Source organism: Miniopterus schreibersii (assembly GCF_964146895.1).
Source record: "Miniopterus schreibersii genome assembly, chromosome: 18".
In the NCBI taxonomy this organism is placed as follows: Eukaryota; Metazoa; Chordata; class Mammalia; order Chiroptera; family Miniopteridae; genus Miniopterus; species Miniopterus schreibersii.
This window is the reverse complement of record NC_138121.1, coordinates 3,236,489-3,263,263: the sequence shown is the minus strand read 5'-3', so window position 1 is coordinate 3,263,263 and position 26,775 is coordinate 3,236,489. Positions and strand designations below refer to the sequence as shown.

Here is a 26,775-nt window from a genome sequence, read left to right as displayed (position 1 = left end):
TTTTTTAAAAAAATGCAGTGGAGTGGGATAGAACAGAAAACACTAAATAATATGGTAAATATTATAAAAATTACGCTTCATACAGCTGTAGTAGCATCCATTAGAAATATAATGTGAGCCCCGTCTACAATTAAAATTTTTGTAGTAGCCATGTTTTTAAAAGTAAAAAGAAACAGGTGAAATTAATGTTGACAAGATATTTTATTTAACCCAATGCATCTAAGATATGGGGTGATCTTAACATGTAAACAGTATAAAAAATCAGTAGCAAGATATGCACACTTTTTTCATACCAAACCTTGGGCATGCCGTGTGCCTTACACCCACGGCGCATCCCGGTTCAGACACTGAATTTCCGGTGGTCAAAGCAAATTGTTGTCTTGCTAACGCAATGAAGTTGTGTTTAACAACAACAAAATATTTTACACTGCTTGCGTTTTTAAATTTAAATTTCAGTCAGTGAAAATGAAGTACCGTTCGAGTCTCGGGTCACACTGGCCAGCCGGCCTGCTGTCGGAGGGTACTGGAAAATGGCATTAACACTGCGGGGTCCAGTAAACCGGTTAATGCGGGACCGTGCAGTGCGTGCAGATGACCATGTAAGAGAAGCCACAAGAAGGCTTCCTGAACCTGCGTCCCGACGGTGTTTTGCATTAAGAGAGCACTGGGCCTGCCCGTGAGGCAGCAGGTCTTGCCTGAAGATAAGACAAGATATGGACAAGATATGGAGAGGTTAAATCCTCCCGTGCACCGTATCTGAAAGAGGTTATTGGGGACGGGAAAGGGAGAGAGGCCAGGCACAGAAATCAGCATGTGGTCAAATCTGTGGGTGCATCTGTCCTCCGTAGTTTAACTATGTTGGTTAAACCTGGAAGGTACAATTTAGAACCATCTGGGTTCCAAATATTACTTTAAATAAATGTCTGTTATAACTTTAAACAAAAGAAAGAAAATTAAATACAGTTAAAAATCCAGTTCAATTGGCCCTGGCTCAGTGGCTCAGTTGGTTGGAGTGTCATCCTGTGCACCAAAAAGGTTGTGGGTTCGATTCCTGGTCAGGGCACATACCTGGGTTACAGGTTCAATCCCAGGTCAGAGCAAGTATGGGATGTGACCGATCAATGTTTGTTTGTTTGTTTTTCTCTCTCTCTCCCCCTTCCTCTCTCTCTAAAATCAATAAAAACATATCCTCGAGTGAAGATTAAAAAAAAAATCCAGTTCAATTGCTCAGGCCACATTTCAAGGGCTCAGTAGTCGCACGTGGCGCACGTGGCCAGCAGCTGCTTTGCTGGGCAGCACAGGTCTGTAGTTTGCTACTCAACGTGTGGTCCCTGGACCAGCAACGCCAGCATCTGGCAGCTTGTTAGATATGCAGACTTTCAGGCCTCTCCCAGACTTACTGAACTAGGATCTGAATTTTAACAAGATCCCTGGTGATGGAGAAACTCCGACACACACACACACACACACGCATGCACGCATGCACGCACACACACGGCAGGGGAAAGACTCTGAGAACAGACACGTATGTGTTTGTAAAATGTGTTTTTTTAATTCGGAGTTCCACGCAGAACTTTGAAAGAAATTGCTGCAAAGCACTTAGCCCAGGGCCTGACACAGAGGAAGTTCAAAAACATCAGCCGCTACCTTGCTGTTCTCACATTCCTGTTCTGAGACCCGCCGCTGTTCCCATCTCGGGAAAGGCGGTGGGGATGTAACACCCGCTCGTGGTCAGCACTCAGTGGGGGATGTAACACCCGCTCGTGGTCAGCACTCAGTGGGTGTCGCAGGACTGGGCGCTTTTATCGTCGGTGCTGCTGGCGGTGGCACTAACGCTCTTAGCCAGTGTGTGGCTGAGAGCGAACGTCCATTTTTCTTTCTGTTCTTGTCATCGGTTATTGCTGTTTGTCACTCTGACCCTGTCCCCACCCATGCCCTCCCACTGCAGGTACGAGATCCTGACCCCCAATGCCATCCCCAAGGGCTTCATGGATGGGAAGCAGGCCTGTGAGAAGATGGTGAGTGTGGGGGGTGCAGGTGTGTGTGTGCACATGTGCACAGCCCCAGCTGTTGGGGAGGGGGCTGGGACCTCCCCTGTTACCGCCCCTTCTCCTTATCACCCCCCACCCCTCACAGATCCAGGCCCTAGAACTGGATCCCAACCTCTACCGCGTGGGACAGAGTAAGATTTTCTTCCGGGCCGGGGTCCTGGCCCAGCTGGAAGAGGAGCGGGACCTGAAGGTGACAGACATCATCGTGTCCTTCCAGGCAGCTGCCCGGGGATACCTGGCTCGCAGGTGGGGCACCACGCTGTCTGCTGGGGTCCCATTGGCTAAGGCTGGGGCATGGAGGGGTTGACCAGATGGCCCCAGATATCAAGGCCTCAAAGATGGTAGAAGGGCTGAGAGACAAAGGGAGGGAGCCACCAGGTGCCCAGGCTTCCTGGTCCTACAGTCCCCAAGGCCTCTGTGGGCCAGGCCCAGTGCTGAGCGATGCTGGAGACACAGAAGAGCTAGACTGTGTCACCGGTGACCAGGCATCCCCGTTTGCCCGGGACTGGAGGCTTCCCAGGGTGCATGGCTTTCAGTGCTAACATAGAGAAAGCCACGGGTAAGTTAGGTCCAGGTGGTCACCCTGCTGGCCCAGTCCCTTGAGGGACTTCAGTCTGGAAGGGCAGACAATGTGGGTACAAAGCATCACAGATGCACTTTGATGGGGGTCGTACAGTGGGAGGCCCTGCAGACCAGGACGCCTAGGTCACGCTTGGTGACCAGGTCAACCAAGGAGGGTGGAAAGGTACCCAGGCCTCAGGAAAGCAGGAAGCTTGCAGGAGCATCTCCTTCCCCTTCGAACTGGCCCGGGGGAAGGGTCAGCAGATAAAGGATTCCAAGTACCAGACTGAGGGGCCTGGGGTGCTGGGAGCCATAGGAGGGCTGTGAGCAGGGGAGGGCTGGAGGCTTGTTGAGATGGACTGGAGGCTGGGAGGCTCGGGAGGAGGCTGAGCGAGGGTCCAGGTGGGCGAAGGGGGGGCCTGAATTGGGGCTGGGGCTATGGGAAGAGAGGAGGGGATAGGGCAGAGAGGGTCGAGGGCAGGAGGGCTGATGAACTGTACACAAGATGTACCAATAATAGAACGGCTTGTGCACACAGTAGGCATTTAATCATGGTTGAGGAGTGGAAGGAGGCTCTCTGTTGCTAAGGGGGCAGGGCCCGGAGGGTCTAAGCTGCCCTCCCATATGCCTGTGTCCTGCCCAGGGCCTTCCAGAAGCGGCAGCAGCAGCAGAGCGCGCTGAGGGTGATGCAGCGGAACTGTGCGGCCTACCTCAAGCTCAGACACTGGCAGTGGTGGCGGCTCTTCACCAAGGTGAGGGCACCTGCGGAGGTGGCCTGAGTGGCGAGGGGACAGGACCTTGGGGGCAGGTCTGCTGGGGAGAGCAACTTCTTTTGTTTGGGCCTCAATTGGCCGCATCTGTGCAATGGGACCAATCAGCCTGACCTTTGTTCAGTAGGATTCTTTAGGTAGCAAGTGACCAAAAAATCGGACTGAAAGCAACATGGATAAAAGACGCAGGACAGCTTCAGGTGCAACTGGATCCAGGGCTGAGTTAGGGGGTCCTGAGACCCCCCCTCAGATTCAATGATTCCCTAGAAGAACTCACAGAAATTCCTCATGATTATACTCACGGTTACAGTTTATTACAGTGAAAGGGTACAGATTAAAATCAGTACTGAGCGTGTCCCACTTGGCCAGGGGGAGAATGGTTTTGTGAAACGCTCACTTCGGTTACTGATGCGTGTGTCACTTGTCACCTAATTGCACCATGTAAAGTGCGTTTCTCCCCGTGGACCTGGGACTGAGAACTTTAGAAACACTGTGCTACCGAATAACAGTGTCTCTTGTATACAGAGGGTTCGTTTAGCAAAAAAGAAACTGGTTAGGGCTGCTGGCCACGCTCCCGGGCCTGTTCTAGGCTCTTTACAGGGGTTAACTCCTTCCCTTGTTCCAAAACCCCTGCGCAGTGGGACTGTTATCACCCCCACTTCACAGACGGGGCGCTGCCGTGCTTGCCCGAGGTCCCTTAGCTAGTGGGTGGAGCAGCTGGCCGTAGCCTCCAGGAATCCAGCCCCGTTCAGTGTGTGCGCTCTTGGCTCCTGGGCCAAGCGGCCTCCCCGCCATTCTGCCACCTCGACCTCCCCCCAGGTGAAGCCGCTGCTGCAGGTGACGCGGCAGGACGAGGTGCTACAGGCCCGGGCTCAGGAGCTGCAGAAAGTGCAGGAGCTCCAGCAGCAGAGTGCCCGCGAGGTGGGCGAGCTCCAGAGCCGCTTGGCACAGGTAAGGGGGCGGGGCTGTGGGCGGGGCCAGGTCGCAGGGGGCGGGGCTTCTGGCTGAGCGGGATGTGCGAGGGCAGGGCTGTGGGGAGAAGGGTTTGGATGGGTCAGAGCCAACGGGTATTGGGGCCGAATGAGCGTCGAAACTGTGTGGTGTGGTTGAGCCGTGATGCGCAGGAGGCAGGACCCTGGGGTGCAGGCAGGGTATTGGGTGGGGGACTGGTTCCTCCCCAGCCAAGGTGCTCAGGGGGTGGGGTGCCAAGATGGGGCAGAGCAGGGCACGAGCTGTGGAGCAGGGTTCTGGTACACAGGCGGTGGACTTTGCACTGTTTCCAGTATTTCTGGTATCTTAAAAGAATGCTGAAGCAAACCCCTTAAGCATTCGTCTGTTTGCTTTTCCTGAATTATTTCCTTCGGTTAAATTGCTGGGCGTAGGATATTAAATGAAATGTGAGGCAGAGAAAGGCCTCCTGGAGCTGTCCAGGGTGGCCTGGAGAGGGAGAGACAGGAGGCTGGGGAAGAGGCTAGGGAGGGTGACCACTGGGAGAGGAAGAGGCCTGAGCATATTGGAGCAATGGGGGCAGAGAGGAGGGGACAAGGCAGGAGTCAGGGAACAGGAGGGACAGAGCTGGGGACTGATGGGCCGTGGGGTGGTGAGGGATAGGGTGGCACCCAGGGGCCTGACTCAGTAACTAGGAGAATGTGGGGTCATCCTGAGATGGGGACCTAGGGGAGGAATGGGTTTGGGGCCCCTGGGGGCACTGCCTGCTGACCTGTGACCTCCCACCCCACCCCCAGGTGGAAGAGGAGCGCACCCGCCTGGCAGAGCAGCTTCGAGCAGAGGCTGAGCTGTGTGCTGAGGCCGAGGAGACCCGGGAGCGGCTGGCGGCCCGTAAGCAGGAGCTGGAGCTGGTGGTGTCGGAGCTGGAGGCCCGCGTGGGGGAGGAGGAGGAGTGCAGCCGCCAGCTGCAAAATGAGAAGAAGAGGCTGCAGCAACATATACAGGTCGGTCCCCACGTCCCCGCAGGCCACCTCCCCGCTCCCTTCTGTCTGCCCCCGCCTACCTTTGCTTCTGCAGACAGTGTCTCTTTTGGCCATGACTTTGCAGAAAACAGCTCAAAGGGGAACAAGCAGAAAAAATACTTTTTTCTTTCTTTCTTTCTTTCTTTCTTTCTTTCTTTCTTTCTTTCTTTCTTTCTTTCTTTCTTTCTTTCTTTCTTTCTTTCTTCTTTTTTGGTTCAAATAATGGGAGACTCCAGAATGGATCAGCTTCAGGCATGGCTGGATCCAGGAGCTGAAGTGATATCCTCAGTACTCTGTCTCTGTCCATCCCCTGGCTCCATTAGCCTCTGTGCTGCTGCACTCACAGGCAGGCTGCCCTGCCATGGTTGCCCTTCAAAGCCCAATGTGTATTTTACACTTAAGGCACAGCTCAAGTCAGGTGCCAAGTTTCCATCGGCGATACTTCACCTGCATTTATATCTCATGATTTCTTCAGTTGAAAAAGTCGATTTACAGACCCAAGTTGTTCCAAATATACTTAGAGTTTTCCAGGGATTCATTGGGTGTCTGACTTTAAATTTAAAATAAATAAAATTAAATAAAATAGAATATTCAGTTGCTCATTCACACTGGCCACATTTCAAGAGCTCGGGAGTGTTTTAATTTGCCTCCTCTTACCCGGCTAGTGCGGGTATGGAGATGGCCTAACACACCACACCTGACCCTGGGCGGGTGAGACAGCAGTTTATTAGTCACGAATGCTCACACCTGAGTGCAGCAGGGACCACGCCACAGAAAGCCACGTGGGGTGTGCTCAGGAACAGAGTGAACAAGTCGTGGCTTTGTGGTGGGCTTTGTGGCAACAAGAGGGTGAGGTGACCCTGGTCCTGCAGGAAGCGGTGATTGGCTTGTTAGACTAGTTCCGACTGGCAGGTGGCTGACATCCAGTCTACAGGGATAAGCAGGCTCTGTCCTGGTCCTTGTGGTACGGAGGGTCACCTGGATGGGGGGCCTTATACATGGAGCAGAGCCAGTAGGGAGGCTTTAGGTCCCCCCAGTTCTACCAGATGTCATGGCAGCTCAAGATATTAAATCAAAATTTCTTGTTTCACACCAGGCTCCACATGTGCCTGGTCAACGCGTAGGGGACAGTGCCCATCGACATGATATGTTTATTTATTATGTTTATCGATTAAATTCTTCACACACATGCAAGAATGTAGTTTCCATAAGATAGAGATTTTTTAAAAATATTTTTTCTATTATTGATTTTTTAAAGAGAGAGAAAGGAAGAGGGAGAGAAAGAGAAACATCAATGATGAGAGAGTCATTGATCGGCTGCCTCCTGCACGCCCCCTGCTGGGGGTTGAGCCTGCAACCCGGGCATGTGCCCTGACCGGGCATCGAACCAGTGACCCCTTGGTTCATGGGTCAATGCTCAACCACTGAGCCATGCCAGCCGGGCCAGGACAGAGATTCCTATCTGTCCTCAGTGCCTGGAACAGTGCCTGGCATACACTAGGCGCTCAGTAAATGTTTGTTGAGCCAATGAATGAAACAGAAAGACCAGTAAGGGTTTTATTTCCAGCCTCGCCCCGAGGTGGACCTGTCTGAGCCACAAGCCCTGGGGATCCGGGAACCGTCCCATCCATACCACCCTCCCTGTCACATCCCAGCCCCCAGCCCCTGGGTCCTCACCTCCGCCCTCCTCCCCACTCCAGGAGCTGGAGACCCACCTCGAGGCCGAGGAGGGGGCCCGGCAGAAGCTGCAGCTGGAGAAGGTGACGACGGAGGCAAAGCTGAAGAAGTTCGAGGAGGACTTGCTGCTCCTGGAGGACCAGAACGCCAAGCTCAGCAAGGTCGGCGGCCAGCCCCGAGCCCCCTGGGGGGAGAGTGGGTGTGGTGGGCACGTGGGCTCCTCCCTGTCTCTGTCCCCAGCTGGCCCTGCCTCCAGGGTCTCTGTCACCTGCAGTCTGGGCTGTGAGTCCCCTGAACTATTTGTCTCTCCTCGCCTCCCTCTGTCACACTGTCACTCAAGCAGCCACTGACTGAGCAACGGCTGTGTCGCTCTGTGCGCCGGCTGCGCAGGCCCTGCTCTGTCTGGCCCGTGGCCTTCTCAGGCGGTCACCGTCACATGGTGGCTAGGGCTGGATGTCTGGTGTCTCCGTGCTCCTCCATATGGCCTCTGTCCCCCCAGAGAGCCTGGGTGTCTGACACAGCCACTCAGGGCTCCGAGAAAGGGAAGCAGAGGCAGCCGGCGTCCCTTCCACTGAATTCTCTCCGTCGGGTGTTAACATTTTCTCCGAAAGGCCGGATGGCAGGCATCTGTGGCCACTCCATTCTGCCACTGTAGCGTGAGAGCAGCCACAGACGGTTCATAATCAAATGGGCCCGGCTGTGCCCCAGTAAAACTTTACTTACAGCAACAGGCGGGGGCTGGGTTCGGCCTGCACTCTGTGGTTTGCAGACCACTGACTTAAAGCAGTCACAAATTCAAGAGGTGGGGAATTAGACCCACCCCGGGTGGGGACACAGGGAAGACTCTGCCACCATCTTTAACCAGCCACAGCCAGGGCTGCGCAGGGCACGGGGGCGCTGGCGTTGAACTAACTGGAAGCCGTTCCCGCCCTGGCAAGGGCTGGGCACGCACGCGGGTGCCGCAGATGCGCAAGGACGATGGCCGCAGTGTCGTTTATGAGAGCAAATGGTTGAAACCATGTAATCAGCTGCTCTTACAAACGGGGCAGCGAAGGATGGAGGTGAGGGGCGGGCTGCTGAGCAGGCGGCCGGCCCTCACGCGGCTCCCCGGGCCCCAGGAGCGGCGGCTGCTGGAGGAGCGGCTGGCGGAGTCCTCGGCGCAGGCGGCGGCCGAGGAGGAGAAGCTCAAGAGCCTGAGCAAGCTGCGTCTGCGGTACGAGGCGGCCATCGCCGACCTGGAGGGTGAGCGCCCGCGCGGCCGGGGCCGGAGGAGGGCTGTGGGCAGGCCGGTGTCCTCTGGCTCCCACGTCCCTCTCTCTGGTGCCTTGGGTCCCTCTCTCACTGTCCCACTCGCTGTTTCAGGCATTTTTCGTCTCCCTGCCCCTTGCTAGGGACTCAGTCAGAAGCAGGCGGGATCAGCGCAGGAGGCGCCTGGGGAGGACTGGGCCGGGCAGGGGCAGCCAGCGGGCCAGGGGCTGTCCTGGGGCCAGGAGGAAAGGGCCGCGTCTGGGGGCCTGCCTCAGGGCCTGGGGATCGAGGGGCGCTCCCCGGGATGGGGAAGCTGGAAGGCGGAGGAGGCGCAGAGGGAGATGCTGAGCTGGGCCCGGGCTGTGGGCCTCCACGGGAGCTGCGGGGCGCGCGGGTGCGGAGCCCTCGCACAGCCCCCCGCTCTCGCCCCCAGACCGCCTACGGAAGGAGGAGAAGGGCCGCCAGGAGCTGGAGAAGCTGAAGCGGCGGCTGGACGGCGAGAGCTCGGAGCTGCAGGAGCAGATGGTGGAGCAGCAGCAGCGGGTGGAGGAGCTGCGGGCCCAGCTGGGCCGCAAGGAAGAGGAGCTGCAGGCCGCCTTGCTGAGGTGCGGCGGGCATTGGGGGGGCGCTTGGAGGAGTACCAAGCTCCAAGCTCGGGGCAGGCCTGCCAGCGTGGGGCATCCCTGGGAGACCCTCCTGGCGCACAGCCCAGCCCAGCCGCTCACCAGCTGTGCACACGCCACCCCCCCTCTGAGCCTCGGTGTCCGCTTGTGTAAAATGGCCCTGGCGAGAGTTGCAGGCCCACCTGGTTAAGGGAAAGGCAAAGCAAGGCAGTGCACAGGATGCCTCTCAACCAACTGAGCCACACGGGCCAGGGCGGGACTTTCCTGTTCTTGACAGAGGGATCATAGAGCAGGTAGCCTTTTGCGCTCGCTGGTTTTATTGCCATTCTCAGCAACCCTGTGAAGCGGGTGTTCACGTCCTCTCATAGAGCAGGGCCTGCTGCTGTTCAGGGAGGTCCTCACTGCCAGGCAGGCGGCCCAGCAGGGGATACAAACCTGCCTGCGCAGCCCCAGTCGGCGCTGCCCCTCAGTTCAGCTTCTCTATGCAAGAGGCTGTGTCCCTTAGGGGTCATGAGGTGGGTCTCCGGGGTCAGCTCTGCCACTCACGGTCTGTGTGACCTGGGCAAGTGCTTTCCCTGCTCTGTGACTGGGTTTTCTCATTTGTCATAAGCATGGAGTCAAGGGCTTGCGTGTGGTAGGACCTTATTCAGTGCCCCTGGGATTACTGTTAGTGTCATTCCCATTTTACAGCTGAGAAAACAGGCCCTGAATACTGGAGGCCCATGCTCAGGGGCAGAGCTGGGTTTGAACCCAAGATGGGTCACCCCCAAAGTCCATGTCTGGCCTCTTCACCCCCAGAAGTCATCCCTGCCCCCTGCCTGCCCCTGTAACTAATTCCAGGGTCCTCATCTGCCCCCAGGGTGGAGGAGGAGGGCGGGGCCCGGGCCCAGCTGCTCAAATCCCTGCGGGAGGCGCAAGCTGGACTGTCTGAGGCCCAGGAAGACCTGGAGGCTGAGCGCGCGGCCAGGGCCAAGGCCGAGAAGCAGCGGCGGGACTTGGGCGAGGAGCTGGAGGCCCTGAGGGGCGAGCTGGAGGACACACTGGACTCCACCAATGCACAGCAGGAGCTCCGGTGAGGCTGGGCTGCCCGGTTGCTGGCACAGCCTGGGCACGTGCAGGGGCAGTGGAGGGGAGAAGGGCTTGGGTGAGAATTCTCCATTTACACAGAGGTTTAGTCATTCTGTAGTTTTTTATTGAGTATCAGCCCTGGGTCAACCTGGGGACAGAGATGAGTCAGACCCAGGCATTGCCCCCAGGAATTTCTAGTCTTGGGGGAGGCAGATTTGGGCAAAGAACAGACCCAATCCAGAACAAAGGGAGCTTTAATGGAGTAGCGTAGCATGATAAGCGAAGGCCCCTAAGCCACATCTATGGGAGGGCGTTCAGGAAGAATTCCCTGAGAAGGGGCCTTTTGAACAGGGTTTTGAAAGATGAATAGGAGGTCACCCTAAAAAGCTACATTCCTCACACAACATCAATGTCCAGATCCTTTAAGGAATGTAGAGTGAGGCCCCCATCCTTGTAGAGAAACAATAGAAAGAAGCATAGCCAGCTGTCGGGGGCTCCCCCAAAGTCTCTGCCCTTCCTCTCTTCTGAAATTTTATTCCCTGCCCCCTTCCCCCATCAAAGGTCCAAGAGGGAACAGGAGGTGACGGAGCTGAAGAAGGCTCTGGAGGAGGAGACCCGTGTTCACGAGCTGGCTGTGCAGGAGCTGAGGCAGCGCCATGGCCAGGCTCTGGGAGAGCTGGCAGAACAGCTGGAGCAGGCCCGGAGGGTGGGTTAGGGCAGGAGCAGGGGGCAGGAGGGGGCATGGAGAGGGGAGGGCAGGCCTGGCCGGGCGTGGCTCAGCGGTTGAGCATCGGCCTAGGATCCAGGAGATCGCGGTTTGATTCCCAGCCAGGGCACATGCCCTGGTTGCAGGCTTGATCCCCAGCCGGGGGCGTGCAGGAGGCAGCCGATCAATGACAACTCTCTCATCACTGATGTTTCTATCCCTCTCTCTTCCTCTCTCTGAAATTAATAAAGTTTTTTTTTTTTTTTTTTTTTTAAAGAGAGGGAGGGCAGGGTGCGGGGATGGAGGATGTACCTCTGGCTGGTTCTAGGCGGCCCATCTGCCTGGGGTTCTTTCCTCACATATTTATGTCCTTGCTTTGTCTTCATTCAGCATTGAGTACATGCTGTGTTCCAGGGATGATACTGGGAACCCAGCAGTGAACAGAACAACCAATGATCCCTTCCCCGTGGAGTTCATGTTCTGGCAGGAGAGGCAGAGAGTACACAATATAAACACACCCATAATAGATATTGGGGTACTAAGCGCTATGGGAAAATGATGAGCGGGAAAGGGGATCGGGTGCTGAGTGGGGAGTTTGTGATTTTAAATAGATTGTGTGAGAAGGTGGCATCTGAGTTAGAAAACTGAAGGCGGTGAGGGTTGAGCCATCCTTGCATCCTGGGAAAGTGAGTTCCAGGCAGAGGGAATAGCCAGTGTGAAGGCCTTGGGGCAGGTGTTTAAAGAACAATGAGGACTTCCAGAGAGAACAGATGGTGTAAATGCCCTGAGGCAGGAATGTGCCTGGCTTGGTTGGTGGGGGGAATCATACATTGTTGCTTGTTTCTCTGCCTCGCCAGGGCAAAGGTGTGTGGGAGAAGACCCGTTTGGCTCTGGAGACTGAGGTGTCCGAGCTACGTGCGGAGCTGAGCAACCTGCAGGCCACACGTCAGGAGGGCGAGCAGCGGAGGCGCCGCCTGGAGTCACAGCTCCAGGAGGTGCAGGGCCGGGCCGGAGATGGGGAGCGGGCACGAGCTGAGGCTGCTGAGAAGCTGCAGCGAGCCCAGGTGAGCCTCTGCTGTGTGACCTAGAGTGAGACTCCTGCCCTCTCTGGGCTTCTGTTTGGTCCACATCAACCCTGTTGTCTCTCTCTTCCAACTTTTCCAACATAATTATATGTGGATAGCTAATCTTTGGCTCTAGAGCCATTCTGCCTGGGCTCAAATCTCAGTCCCACCACCTGTATCTGTGCTTCCATGCACACTTCCTGACCTCTCTGTGCCTCAGTTTTCCTTTATGGAAACTGGGGATGATGGTGGTATGTACCTCATAGGGTTGGTGTGTGAATCCAGTGAGCCAACAGTTGTAAAGTGCTTAGGATAGTTCCTGGAACATTCTGTTTATCCATTCATCAGATGATGGACATTTGAGAGGCTGTACCTTTCACTGTTGTGATGTTGTGAGTAATGCTCCCATGAACGTCCCTGTATATGTTTTTGCGTGGACATATGTTTGCATTTCTCGTGGGCCCACACCTAGGAGCAGGATTGCTAGGCAGTATGGAAACTCCATGTTTAACCGTTTGAGGGACTGTTTTCCACAGTGGCTGTACCATTTACCCGGCCGTGTAGTAGGGATTGGAGGTGGAGGAATAGCTGGGGTCAGCTGAGTGGAAGCCGCTATTGGAAGCTGCCCCTTTCCCACAGGCTGAACTCGAGAATGTGTCTGGGGCACTGAGTGAGGCCGAGTCCAGAGCCATCAGGCTGAGCAAGGAGCTGAGCAGCACGGAGGCCCAGCTGCATGACGCCCAGGTGACTGCACCCCCCCTGCCCCCTGCCCCAAGCACCCCCGCCCTTCTCCCCACACCTGACATCCATTCTCCCCTCCATCTGCAGGAGCTGCTGCAGGAGGAAACCAGGACGAAGCTGGCCTTGGGGTCCCGGGCGCGAGCCTTGGAGGCGGAGGTGGCGGGGCTGCGGGAGCAGTTGGAGGAGGAGGCGGCCGCCAGGGAGCGGGCAGGCCGTGAGCTGCAGACCGCCCAGGTCCAGGTGAGCAGTCCTGGAGGGAGACCTCAAGGGGACACTTAGTCCCCAACCTGCTCTTCCTGGTTCCCTGGCTCAGAGATGGCCCCATTGCCCAACCAGTCATAGCCCAGACTTCTGGGTGCCAGTCTCGCCCGTCACTGAGGCCCCACAGCCTCAGTGCAGAGCCCTGACTTTCTGGCTTATCCCCTGCTTTGCATCCACACAGCCCCAGCCCTGCTCAGGCCTCCTCCTCTGCCACCTGGATCCTCATCTCAGCCTCCCTGCAAGCCTCCCTGCCTCCAGTCTCTCTTCTTCTGGCCCATTCTCCACATGGTCTCTCTGCCCCCCCGAGCTGACCCTGCCCTTCCCTTGCTCACAGCCCTCCCATGGGCCCCCAGCTCCTCCTGGAGAAAGCTCATGCCTCTCAGCTGGGTGTCGGAGGCACTGCATTCTCTTGTCCTTCCTTTGTCTTTAGCTGTATTCATCCCTCATCTCTCCTTCCCCACTTCACTTAGGAAACGCTTTTTCATTCTTCAGAACTCAGCATCAGCGCTCCCTTATGTGGGAATTCCCTGGCCACCCTCCTCTGAGCTCCCACAACCCTTCTTTCTCCCCTGTCCCACTTTAATCTTCCTGGGCTGGAACACTCTCTTGCCTGTGAGTCCCCCCACCAAATGGGGAGTTCCTTTAAGTGGGACCATGAGTTAGATCTGGTCCCCAACATAGGCCGACCTAGAGCCTAATTTCTGGGAGACCTTGAGAAATGCCTGTTGAATGAATGAGTATTGAATGCATGCCTGCAAATATCCTTCTTCAACTGGCAAACTCCTATGCCTACTTTAAGATCCATCTCAAATGCCCCCTCTTCCAGTAAGTCTCCCTTAAATGTTCTAAACAGATTCTGAACCCCTCCTGAAGACTCCCATGGCTCCCATACTTCTACCTCCATCACCCTGGCTGTGATGCTCACTTCTCTCCTTCAGACTAGGGGTTCCACAGGGCAGAGTCAGGGTCTGATTCACCTTCTGGGTTCCAGTGGGAATAATATTAATCTCCTGGAGAAGCTGGGGCTCATATAACTCACAACCTCAACATTACTCTGAAGCAGGAGAGCCCAGTGCAGTGAGTCATTTTCCTCTTCAGGCCTCAGTCTCCTCATCTGGGAAATGGGGTCCTACCAGCTCACACCCTTGGTCACAGCCATGACTGCCACCCACCCTCTCTCTCCTCCCCCCAGCTCTCAGAGTGGCGGAGGCGCCAGGAGGAAGAGGCTGGAGCACTGGAGGCAGGGGAGGAAGCTCGTCGCCGGGCAGCCCGCGAGGCTGAGGTCCTGATGCAGCGCCTGACAGAAAAGACGGAAGTGGTGGAGCGGCTGGAGAGGGGCCGCCGGCGGCTGCAGCAGGAGCTGGACGATGCTACCATGGACCTGGAGCAACAGCGGCAGCTCGTGAGCACACTGGAGAAGAAGCAGCGCAAATTCGACCAGGTGGGCCACCTCGGTTACCCCACGGAGACATCGGGATGCTAATCTGTGCTTCCTGTGGTCATTGTGGGCAGTGAGCAATGTGTGATGTCACAGCTCCACTATGAACTTGGGGAACCCTAGGGCAAGCTGCATCTTCCCTCTGAGTCTATAAAATAAGGCACCCATCCAACCTGCCTGATGTCTCTTGTCCCAGAATATCTATCAGTAGCAACCCCTTTTACTCCCAAATGAGTCCTGAAGGTACAGGATTAAAGGAAATAACACATCTTCCTTCTCCTGATGGCTCACTATGTGCCTCGGGCAAGCTGCTTTTCCCATTTCAGCCTCGGTGTGCCCATCTAGGAAATGGGGATAATGTTAAGCATCTGGCAATCTGAGGATGAAATAAAGATCACAGAACCCCAGAGCAACCCAGCATTTCAAATCCCAGCTCAGTCCCTTTCTGGCTGTGTGGCTTGGGCAAATTGCTCCACCCTCTTTGTGCCTCTTTTTTTAATCTAGAAAATGGAGGCATTATTATATTGCCCTCATTTTTGAAAGATACTTTCACTGGATAAAGAATTCTAGGTAAACGGTTTTATTCTTTCATCACTTGGAAGAGATCATTCCATTATCTCTGGCCTCCATTGTTTCAGATGAAAAGTTAGCAGACATTGAAATAATTGTTTCCCTGTGGGTCATGTGATGTGTTTCTCTAGCTGGTTTAAGTTTTCTCTCTTTCTCTTTGGTTTTTAGCAGTGCAATTGTGGGTCATGTATGTATCCTGCTTTGGGTTTGCCAGGCTTCCTGGGTTGGTGTTTTTTATCAAAAGTGGAAATTTTTAGCCATTATTTCTTTAAATATTTTTATGCCCCATATTCCCTCTTTCCCCTTCTTCTCAGACTCCAAATACCATTATGTGTGACTGCTTAATGCTGTCCCGTAGATCATCAAGGCACTATTAATTTTTTTGTATCTCTATTTTTTTGTTGTTTTTAAATGTAAGAGTAGATTATTATTTTTTAAAATAAGTTTTTATTGATTTTAGAGAGAGAGGAAGAGAGAGGAACATCGGTTGGCTGCCTCCTTGGGGATTGAGCCTGCAACCAGGGCACAGGACCAGGAATTGAACCCTGACCTCCTGGTTCATGGGATGATGCTCAACCAACTAACCCACACTGACCAGGCTGTATATTGATGTTGTTTTCTACAGTCTAGCTAAATTCACTTATTAGTGCTGGTAGATTTTTTATAGATCCCATTAGGGTTTCTCCCACTTCCTCTGGGGCTCCAAACGCATGTATGTTTGACTGCCTGGTGCTGTCTCGTGGGTTATTCAAGCTCTGTTAATTTTTTTACAATTTTTTTCTTTCTTTGCTCTATTTAGATCATTTCTATTTACCTGTTTTCAAGTGTACTAATTCTTCTGTGTCTAATCTGCCCTCAATTTCATCCAGCAATGTTTGGAGTTCAGAAATCATATTTTTTACTTCTGTTTTACTGTTTCTAATCCCTCCTGAAATAACCCCATCTCTTCACCCATTGTATCCATCTTGTCCTGAAACTTGCTTATCATAGCCCTTGTGTGATACTATCTAGGTCATCTGTGGATCTGTTTTTTTTCGTTTTCTCTTGACTGAGTCCCACTCTGAGTCCCTTTCTTTGCCTGTATTGTAAGTTTTATTATTTTTAATTACTGTGTCTTAAAAAGCAGTAAAGGTTGATGGTTTTTTCCTACCACTTCCCCAAGAGGAAGAAACACCCTTTCCTCTGTTCAGTATGTAAAGCAAGACACTGATGAGTTTGATCCATTGAAGAGCTGAGCTGGCTTAGGACACAGTTACGACTTTAATCCCTTTACCTCCCTCTTGTGTCTCTGCCTCTGTCTGTCTGTCTCTCTTTTTCTGTCCCTGGCTGCTCCCTCTTCCCCATCCCCTTGTACACTCCTTTCAGCTAATCTGTTTCCCCTACCCCATCTTCCTCAACCCGGAAGCTCCTGGCAGAGGAGAAGGCAGCTGTGCTGCGGGCAGTGGAGGAACGTGAGCGGGTCGAGGCCGAGGGCCGGGAGCGAGAGGCTCGGGCCCTGTCACTGACCCGGGCGCTGGAGGAGGAGCAAGAGGCCCGTGAGGAGCTGGAGCGGCAGAACCGCGCCCTGCGGGCAGAGCTGGAGGCGCTGCTGAGCAGCAAGGATGATGTCGGCAAGAGCGTGAGTGGGATCCTCACCCTGAGACCCATGCGACAACTTCATGCACACATGTGTGCTTTCACATGCAGAACAAGAAGAGATCCAGTCATCCAAGTCACAGGTTCATGCAGGCGCACAGAACAGGGACAGAGCTACCGACCAAACACAGGTGCTCACATACACATACAGACCATGAGGAGAATCTTTCATCAAGTACACACCTTCACACGCAAAACATGAGAGCTGCTCGTGAAACATACATGTTCATGTGTATATCCATGGAATGTGAGGAGACTCTTCCATTAAACACACATGTTCACATGTACACACAGAGTATGGGAATCACTCATCATGCATGTGTGTGAATAATACTCAAAGACAGAAAACATGAAGAGAATTTACCACCACATACAGGCTGAGAACCACTCCCCAGATGTATGTGCACACATACACACACACAGTGTGAGGAGACACCCTCCCTCCTCACCCAAGCCCACGCAGGCCTTCCCCACCAGGCCTGTCTTCCCCTAATTCATACATCCATGAGGGTTATTGAGCAGCGGTCACACGCAGATATAGTCCCTGCCCTGTAGAACCATGGTCCAGTGTAAAGGGTGGGTGTTGCATAAAAAGACAATTAAACACATGTTAAATGACCCTTGTGATTAGGGCTGAGTTGAAGAGGGGCTCAGTGCCAAGAGTGTGGGTAATAGGGAGGCCCTGACAGGTCAAGGGACACTTCTCTGAGGAGGTGATAATTAAAGAGAGGTGCGACGAGGGGTCTCTGAGAATTCCTAAGCCCAGACCCATTTCACAGTGTGTTTGGGGTTTTTAAATAATTCATGCCTCCCTGAAATGTCTGGGAACCCCCAAGTTGATATATCCTGGCGAGTCTGGAGTTACACATCTTCAACCCATTTCCACACAGGATTCCCAAAGATGAGCTCACACAGTGAAATGAGTTCACAATCCAAAATCACAAATCCCATGAGGAAATAATCCACCATAAGTGAGAGTCAGCTGACCTACAAGACACTTGACTTGAGTTGGACTCTTAAGGGCTTCAGATAATAGAATTATCATGCTTAGGTTCTTCATAAAATGTTTTAGAATGATTTAGAATGAGACATAGTAAGTAGGTGCTTAGGAAATGTTGAATTGAGTGAATGAATGAATGAACTAGGATGGGTACATAGACTTGGGGTCCCCTCACTCTCAGGATAAATCCAGGATCCTGGCCTGCCCCCTCCCTAGTGACCCCAGTACCCTGTGTTCACTCTCCCTCCCCACTAGGTACATGAGCTGGAGCGAGCCCGCCGGGTGGCAGAACAGGCAGCCAATGACCTGCGGACTCAGGTGACAGAGCTGGAGGATGAGCTGACATCAGCCGAGGATGCCAAGCTGCGCCTGGAAGTGACCGTGCAGGCCCTCAAGGCACAGCATGAGCGAGACCTGCAGGGCCGAGATGAGGCTGGGGAGGAGAGGCGGCGGCAGCTGGCCAAGCAGGTACCACGCGGGAGGCCGCAGGGTGTCTGTCCAGCTGGCTGTGCCTTGGGGCTTATAGACAGCAGGAGTGCAGGAAGTCCCACCCACCCACCTGCTCCCTAGTGTTTCTACCCAAGTCCTGTCTGCTAGCCCACCAGTCTCCTCTTCCCCAACCCATTCCCCACCATAACCCTAGCCCACAGCACCCCCACCTCCCGGCACTCATCACATGCTCACTGCCCAGCTGTCCACACCCCTCATCCACAACCTCACTCCCTCATTCACCTACTGGTTCACCTGCTTCCTCCTCTGTCTCATCGAGCTCCCTCTTTGCACCATCCATTCATTGCTCCTCAGTCCTGTAGCGGGCAAGGCCCTGTACTAGGTGATGGGTACTGAGCAAAAGAGGGGAGGGTCAGCTCTGAGTGTCAGAAAGCCCCTCCAGGGCCACGTGGGCAGCAGACTGGAGCTGGGAGGCCTGGAAGGAGAAATGGAACCTGTGACCTAGGCTGAGGGTTTCTGGGTGTTTTTTATCTTCCCTGATCCAGCCATGGGTGAAGGCCCAAGACTTTTCCCTGGGGAGCACTGGGGAGCCACGGGAGGGCCGTGAGCAGGGGAGGGGCAGGGTCAACTCTGAGTATAGAGAGACCCTCCTGGAGCCCTGCTGGAAAGGGCTGGAGGGGGCAGATGGGAGCAGAGGGGAGGACATGGCTACTGGAAAATGGGGAGAGGCCGGGGCAGGAGGAACCGGGCTGCAGGCCAGGGCAGGGGCTGGACAGTGGACATCTATGTTAGGGGCATGTGGAGCGTGGGCATCCTGTGCCCTGAGCCCACGCTTCCAGCCACCCCCACCCCCCAGCTGCGGGATGCAGAGTTGGAGCGAGACGAGGAACGCAAACAGCGCGCCCTGGCGGTGGCCGCCCGCAAGAAGCTGGAGGCGGAGCTGGAGGAGCTGAAGGCTCAGACCTCGGCGGCGGGGCAGGGCAAGGAGGAGGCGGTGAAGCAGCTTCGCAAGATGCAGGTAAGGGGCGGGGTCGAAGCCGGCCGGGGGCGGGGCTGCAGGGAGTGGGTGGCGCCACCACCGCTCCGGCGGGACCAGCGTGGACCCCTCCCTAAACCCCACCAGCAGCACCCAGGCTCGTCACCGTCCTTATAAGCATCCACGCCCCAAAAGCTCGCTTTGTTCTTTTTATATTTTTATTGCCTTTATTTAAAATGCATAATTTTTAAGTCCAATTCTCCCATTTTATTTAATTTTTGAAATGGAAATACCTTAGGGTTCCCCCCACCCCCATTATGAAAGTTATACTTGGTTGTTTAGAAAAAAATTATTTTTGATAATGATGTATAAAGGGCATTGATACGAGGGAGGCTGTGCCTGGGAGGAGGGAGTATCTGGAAAACCCCCATACCTTCAACCTAAAACTGCTCCAAAAAGCCAAGTATATATTTTTTTAATTTTTTTAAGTCCTTGCCCAAGAATATGTTTTTATTGATTTTTAGAGAGAGGAAGGGAGAGAGAGAGACAGAAAGAGAAACATCGATGTGAGATAGATACATTGATCAGTTGCCTCCCGTGTGTGCCCCAACCGGGGATCAAACCTGCAACCTAGGTATGTGTCCTGACCAGGAATCGAACCTTTTGATGATGCTCCAACCAACTGAGCCGCCCAGCCAGGGCACCAAGTCTATTTTATTTTTAAGTATAGAACTGGGCTGTCCAATACAGTAGGTACCAGCCCCACGTGGCTATTGGGCATCTACAATGTGGTGGGTCCAAAATCCTAATTACATACTGCATTCTAAAGACTTTGTCCAAAAAAAAGGTAAAATATCTCAATCGTTTCTATACTATTATAAATGGAAATAATATTTTGGATATATTAGTTTAGTGTTCAAACCAATTTCACTTTTTTCAAAACATGTTATTATTGATTTTTAGAGAAAGGAAAGGAGAGGGAAAGATAGAAACATTGAATGGCTGCCTCCTGCACACCCCCTACTGGGGATCGAGCCCAAAACCTGTGCATGTACCCTGACTGGGACTCGAACCCTGATCGCCTGGATTCTAGGTCGACGCCAACCGCCGAGCCACGCCCTGCCGGGCTCTTTTCACCTTTTTAATGTGGCTACTGGAAAATGTGAAACAGCTTATGTCCTTGCAGTATATTTCTGTCGGGCAGCACTGGGACAGAAAGATCCCTCCCAGAAAGTAAAAATTGCCACTGTGTCGTCACTGAGAGAAAATCCCTGCACTGAAAAGCTATTATTATCAAGCAAGGAATATTAATAAGTGATACCTGTCCTCCTACCCTCAAGCCCGCCGCTGTCCTCACTAACAGTTATGCACTCCTCGGTTATTTGAAGCACCCCTGAAGAGAAACCCTTATGCCGGGGTCTTTACACGCTCAAAGCAGTGTAGCCAGGCAGCAGAAGAGCTCGCGTGTAAGCTCCGGAGCTGGATGGCCTGGGTTCAGGTCCCGGCTCTGCCAGTTACCGCTCTAATCCTCCATTCTGTCTGCTCAGGCCCAGATGAAGGAGCTGTGGCGGGAGGTGGAGGAGTCACGCACCTCCCGGGAGGAGATCTTTGCCCAGAACCGGGAGAGTGACAAGCGCCTCAAAGGGCTAGAGGCGGAGGTGCTGCGGCTGCAGGAGGTGAAGCCAGGATGGGCGGGTCCTGGGTGGAAGTGGGGGTGAGGGCGGGAAGTTGGGAAATGGGTGAGGGGACCAACTACGCCGGGCCAGGGGGCATTAGGGGGCCCTGGGAGGGCCCTGAGCAGGAGAGGGGGAGAGTCTGCTCCGGGGCCTTGGGAAGGATGGGCAGGAGTGAAGGAGTCAGGGTGGGGAGGCTGGGGAGAGAGGATGGGCTCTGACTCCGGGCCATGGGGACCCAGAGGAAGGGACAAGGCAGAGAGAAAGGGGCAGGATGGGCAGGGCTGTGGGTGGCAAGGGGTCGGGCAGAGACGAGGAGCGGCCCGGGGGGTCTGGCTGGCACTTGGGGAGTCTGGAGGGGGATCAGGTTTGAAAGGAGACAGGAGCTCAGTGAGGAAGTGGTGAGGGTGAGGGTGAGGGTGAGGGTGAGGGTGAGGGTGAGGGTGAGGGGCCTGGGGACCGGCAGCAGGAGGCAGACAGCGGCCAGGGGCTCAGGAGGCGGATTGAGGAGACTGCTGCCCGCAGATTGACGCGCTCACCCAGTCCTCCAGCGCCAGCACGCTCATGTGCAGTGAAATAAAAGGCTGAGGTGTGAGAGGCAGGAGGCCAATGCCCAGATGGCCTTCCCGCGCCCCGCTGACCACCCCCCCCTCTGTCACCGCAGGAGCTGGCCGCTTCAGACCGCGCCCGGCGGCAGGCCCAGCAGGAACGGGACGAGATGGCAGATGAGGTGGCCAACGGCAGCCTGAGCAAGTGAGTGGCCCGTGGGGAGGCGGGCACGGTGCCCCGCTCTGGCCATGCGGCCCTCTCACCCCGCGGCGGTCACATCCTCCTAGGGCAGCCATTCTGGACGAGAAGCGCCAGCTGGAGGGGCGCCTGGGCCAGATGGAAGAGGAGCTGGAGGAGGAGCAGAGCAACGCGGAGCTGCTCGGCGACCGCTACCGCAAGCTGCTCCTGCAGGTGAGCAGAGCCGGCCGCCGCCCGGGCCCCGGGCCGAAACCTCCAACAAATCAGCCTTTCTCTTTCTCTCTCAAATTAATAAATACAAATGTTTAAAAAAGTAGCAAAAACCTATCCAAAAGGTTAAAACCCAAGGCCGGTAGTGCTGTTGGCTGATAAGTCAACCTGGGCAAGTACGCGCTCACATGTGTTGAGTATTTAGTGTGTATCAGGCCTTGCGGCAGGTGCCTGGATTCGCCTACCCCCTTCCCTCTGAGACTCCACCATGCTATCCCGCCTCTCCCACTGCTACAGGTGGAATCACTGACCACAGAGTTGTCAGCTGAGCGCAGTTTCTCAGCCAAGGCAGAGAGTGGCCGGCAGCAACTGGAGCGGCAGATCCAAGAGCTCCGGGGGCGCCTGGGCGAGGAGGACGCTGGGGCCCGGGCCCGCCAGAAGATGACCATTGCTGCCCTTGAGTCGAAGCTGGCCCAGGCTGAGGAGCAGCTGGAGCAGGAGAGCAGGTAGGTGGGAGAGGGGGGCATGGCTGGAAGTTGACCCACGCATTCTGGTCAATGAGATGAAGGGGAGTTGTATTGCAAACACCTGGCTTAGAAACATCTCAAAGGCATCGTAATATTAATAGTTGCTGATTTCCTGTATCATTTAAGATGCTTTGGGCTGCAAATACCTGCATTTCCACTATAAGTATGATTTAAACAGCAATGTAGGAGTTAGCTATAGCTGCATAACAAATATCCTAAAACTCAGTGGCTTAAAACAACAACTATTTTTTGTTGCTCATGAGTCTTTGGACTAGCTGGTAGGGTCTGCTGATCTGATCCTAGGGGGTCTCATGCATCTTTGCTCACCTGAGGGTCAGCTAGATTGCTTTGCTGATCTTGACTGGGCTCTCCTATGTCCAAGGTCTCACCTGGGACAACTAGGCTAATTTGTCTCTTTGCTCCAGGCTGGCCCTAGATTGTTTACATGGCAGATTCAAGGTTCTAAGAGTGAGGGAAAGTGTTAAAGGCTTCTTGGGGCCAAGACTTGAAACTGGTATAATGTCACTTCTGCTGCATCCTGTTTCTAAAGCATGTCATATGGCCAGCTCAGATTTAATGGGATGGAGAAATGGACACAACCTCTTGATGGGAGCAGCTGCAAAGTCATATTGCAAAGGGTGTGGATACAGAAAAGTGTGACAGTTGAGGCCATTTCTGTCATCAGTTTATCACAAAGGATTTCTTTTTCTCACATGGTAAGGAGGTGGGCAGCTGAAAGATGGCAGGATCACTGTCTATGTCGTTCCCTTGGTCTTTCTCTCATGGTCACAGAATGGCTGCACTGAACCAAACATCACACCCATGTATCAATGGTCAAAGCCAGGAAACAGTAGCTGTGTGGGGCTGAGAGAGTTTCCATTTTCAGTCTTTGGAAGAACCAGGAACACCTGCCAATGTGCCCAGTTAAGAGCCACTGTGCTAATAAAACAAACAGACTACTTATTACTAATCCTTATAAGGTTCACTATTCCAATGCAGTAGACTTTTCTACACTCAGTGCTATTCAGTAACAATAAGAAAAGTTTCCATTTATTGAGGACTGACCCTATGTCAAACACTGAACTAGTTGTATATACATGTATGAATCACACAATCCTTGTGCAAGAAGGGCCATTTATCCCTGTTTTATATATAGAAAATCTTGGGTAAAAATGGGTTATAAATCTTGGATGACTGACCTGTAATTTAGTTTCTTACCATGGTCTGGTGGAGAAGAGTTTTGTTCTATACCAAAAAGTATATAAGGTTCCATCTTGCATTCATTCATTCAACAAATATGTACTAAGAGTGTACTGCTTACCCTCCCATGCCTGGGCACTGGGGAAACGATGAAGCATGAGGCATGGAGATCACAATCTAATGGGACTCCCCACCCAAGCTACACTCAGGAGTTCCCCTTATCACTGAGTCTCTGTGCATCCCTCCTTTCAGGCCCAGGCCTGTCCCCTGACCCAAAAAGTCGCAAGGAGACAGGACAGTGCCCAGTGGTCTGATCTGGGGACTGGTGGTCAGTGCATCAGTTCCCTGAAAGAACAAAGGGAACTACATTTGAGTGGGAGGGACCTAGTGGGCTACGGAAAACTGGTGGACATAGAGACACTTTTGAGAACATCAGGCATGGCATCTTAGTAGAAGCCAAAGATAGAGGTGCCCTGGAGTGGGGAGCCTAGGTGCCAATGTCTGTGTGAACTGTGGGAGTCAGTTGCGGGGGTGGGAAAGAAGGAAGAGGCCAGTTCAAGAACAGGACAGCAGCCGCTGGATGTGGCCAGAGGACAGAACCCCAGGGTGCACCTCTCCTGACTATCCCCTTCACACTTATCTTCAGGGAGCGCATCCTCTCTGGCAAGCTGGTGCGCAGAGCTGAGAAGCGGCTTAAAGAGGTGGTGCTCCAGGTGGAGGAGGAGCGGAGGGTGGCCGACCAGCTCAGGGACCAGGTAAGCTGCTTACGTCACTTGGGAGCAGTGGGAGGGTGGGACCACTGACAGAGAAATAGCACAGGCTGTCTCTAGAGGCAGGGAGTTCCCATCACAAGAGGCAACTTTCGGGTGCTGCTGGACTAGAATTGAGTGCAGATACCATCCCAGGGCGTGGTGCCATCGCAGAGAGCTGGAATCAGTGACTTTGCGATCCATAAGTTCTGGAATCTAGGAAAGTTGGACTTTCTAGGAGCTGAGACAGGCAAGGAGAGGCTAGACCAGGGCTAAAATAACAACACATAGTGTTTACTGAGTATCAGAACACTGTGGTAGTGTACTGTTATTTTCCCTCATACGCAGGTGAGAAAACTGAGGCACAGAAAGGTGAAGTAATTTGCTCAAAACTATTTAGCTAGAAAGAGATTGAGCCAGAGTTCAAACTCCAGCACTCTGGCTGCAGAGCCTATGCTCTTAATTATTGAGCAGTTACCAAGTCCCAAGCTCTGTGCTACCTGCTTTTAAAAAAAAAATACATACTTGCATTCTCTCGCCAGCCTGATTTCCCAGGTGAGGAAATAAACTTTAGAAGGGGATATAATTTGCACCAAAGTCACAGTTAGTACAGACAGAGCCTGGATCGGATCCCAGGTTTGTCTGACTTTAGATAGCATCGCCGTGCCCTTAAAAGCTCAGCTGTATGCATCATTCATTCCACAAACAATTATTGAATACCCACTATGTGCTGGGCACTATGATAGGCATTGGAGATATGGCCGTGAATGAGACAGAGAAGGTCTCTGCCCTCACAGAGCTCACATTTTGAGGATAGGAAAAGAAAGACACAAGAAACCAATAAGCAAACAAAGATAATTACAGACTGTGACAAGGGCTATGAAGAAAAAAGGAAATGAAGAGCAAGGGAGACACAAGGGATTGGAGAATCCTTTCTTAGGAGGTGACATTTGAATTGAGACCTGGAGGATGGGAAAGAGTCAGGCAGAGGGAACTGCAGGTGCAAAGGCACTGGGGTACGAAGATAAGCTTGGTGAATTGGGAGCAAAAAGATTACCAGTATGGCTAGAGAGAAGAATAGGGCGGTGATTGAGTGATACGAATGAGGGGTGAGAACAGCACCCAGAGGCATGACTCACCCTCCCTTCTCCCGCCAAGCTGGAAAAGGGGAACCTTCGAGTGAAGCAGCTGAAGCGACAGCTGGAGGAGGCTGAGGAAGAGGCATCTAGGGCTCAGGCAGGTCGTCGAAGGCTGCAGCGGGAGCTGGAGGATGTCACAGAGTCTGCTGAGTCCATGAACCGCGAAGTGACCACATTGAGGAACCGGCTCCGGTATGGCCAACTTGCACATGTACACCCTCACTCCACAAACCCCTGTCCCCCATCTCTCTGTCCCTCCGTAGCTTTGTTTCTCTGTCCCCATCGTTCTGCACCTCTACCTTCATCTCTGTTCTCCTGTCCTCCCATTTCTCTGCCCCCACCCTTGCCCTCCGCCCATCTCTCTCCATTTCTCCCCATCTCATCTCTCCCCTCTCATTTTATTATAGCTCTCACTTTTCTCTCTGCTCCCTTCACTTAATCTCTGTCTCCTGCTCTCTCCATGTCCTCACAGACGAGGACCCCTCACCTTCACCACCCGCACCGTGCGCCAGGTGTTCCGACTGGAGGAGGGTGTGGCATCAGACGAGGAGGCCGAGGAGGCCGAGCCTGGGTCTGGACAGCAGCCCCTGGAGCCTGACGGGGCCCCAGAAGCACAGCCCCAGTGACCCCTCCCTGCTACCAGCCATCAGCCCCTCCCTCCCTGGTGGATGCTGGTCCCATGAACCCACCCTGTGGCTTCTTGCACTTTGGAAATGGCACCACCTGCTGGCACCACAGCACTTATCAACCCCACCCCAGAGGGCCCCCTGAGACCTCCGTAAACGTAGAACACTCAGGAGCCAGGGAGCCGGGAGGCAAGGACGGGGCTCTCTCCCTGGAGTGGAAATCCGGGTGTAATTGGCCCACTGTGGTCCCATTCAGCTCCCATCCTTCCTTCAGGTGTTAATGGTCTTCATTGGGAAGGGAGCATGGCTCCTCTGCTCTCCTCAGCTAGGGCTGCCCATGGCCCTCCTCCTCCCTCTCCCAGGACTCCACCAGCCTTTGATTCTTGCAGAGGGGCAGGATAAGGGGGCCTGTCCGGTCCCCCTCTTCCCATGTTCTGCCCTCCCTTCTGGTTGCTATTGTGTGATCACAGTTCGGTTAGACTCCCTTTGGGGGCTGGAGGAGTCTCCCTGAGTTTCCAGCCTCCAACTCTGACAAATAAACCCCAGCCCCAGGTGGACTCCGCTGAGGTGGTGTGTGTTCCAGCAGGGGGTTCTCTCATGGGTCCAGATGGGCACTGATTCCTTCCGGCTGCCGGGGCAGCCTGCTGATTCTGATCACAGCCGGCCAGTGTTGGCGCACCTCCTGGATACTGGACATTCCCCCGCACCCCAGCTCTCTCAAAAGTATTGCCTCCATCATATTGATAAGGAGACAAGCTCAGAGCTGCGATGCCCCTCACTCTAACCCAGGAGTGGCAGAAGGGATACCTGTACTCTGCTCTATGGCTGACCTTCCAGTCTTTGCATAACAATGTCTTCAGTGAGTTTTTGAGTCTGTGAGAGTTTATTTAGCTGTGCTGAACATGGGACTTTTTGTCTGAATTCTCAGCACAACAGCTCAAGGCAGGGATCTCATTGCTTTCCAGCACCTAGGACAGTCCCTGGCACCTAGTTGGCTTTCATGTTTGCTGAATAACTAGATCACCGGTCCTGACCTTTTAGTCATGAGACAAGCCCAGAGAGGTTGAGAGACTTCCCCAAGGACACACAGCTACA

At 53.8% G+C, this 26,775-nt stretch overlaps 1 protein-coding gene across 1 annotated transcript in view; it reads left to right on the top strand.

The window, feature by feature from the left end:
• The window catches only part of MYH14 (myosin heavy chain 14), a 57,209-nt gene extending 30,665 nt beyond the window's left edge, over positions 1-26,544 (top strand). The window contains exons 19-42 of the mRNA XM_081118666.1: positions 1,949-2,018; positions 2,137-2,297; positions 3,256-3,364; positions 4,202-4,333; positions 5,128-5,334; positions 7,053-7,190; positions 8,148-8,271; positions 8,711-8,882; positions 9,760-9,972; positions 10,530-10,674; positions 11,532-11,738; positions 12,378-12,482; positions 12,567-12,719; positions 13,933-14,181; positions 16,154-16,366; positions 17,639-17,851; positions 18,690-18,851; positions 20,357-20,485; positions 21,147-21,235; positions 21,319-21,442; positions 21,737-21,945; positions 23,813-23,921; positions 25,074-25,246; positions 25,527-26,544. Coding sequence (XP_080974792.1) covers positions 1,949-2,018; positions 2,137-2,297; positions 3,256-3,364; positions 4,202-4,333; positions 5,128-5,334; positions 7,053-7,190; positions 8,148-8,271; positions 8,711-8,882; positions 9,760-9,972; positions 10,530-10,674; positions 11,532-11,738; positions 12,378-12,482; positions 12,567-12,719; positions 13,933-14,181; positions 16,154-16,366; positions 17,639-17,851; positions 18,690-18,851; positions 20,357-20,485; positions 21,147-21,235; positions 21,319-21,442; positions 21,737-21,945; positions 23,813-23,921; positions 25,074-25,246; positions 25,527-25,680 — 3,760 coding nt within the window. The 3' untranslated portion in view covers positions 25,681-26,544. The remainder of the gene's footprint in view (positions 1-1,948; positions 2,019-2,136; positions 2,298-3,255; positions 3,365-4,201; positions 4,334-5,127; positions 5,335-7,052; positions 7,191-8,147; positions 8,272-8,710; positions 8,883-9,759; positions 9,973-10,529; positions 10,675-11,531; positions 11,739-12,377; positions 12,483-12,566; positions 12,720-13,932; positions 14,182-16,153; positions 16,367-17,638; positions 17,852-18,689; positions 18,852-20,356; positions 20,486-21,146; positions 21,236-21,318; positions 21,443-21,736; positions 21,946-23,812; positions 23,922-25,073; positions 25,247-25,526) is intronic.
• Positions 26,545-26,775: the final 231 nt, after the last annotated feature.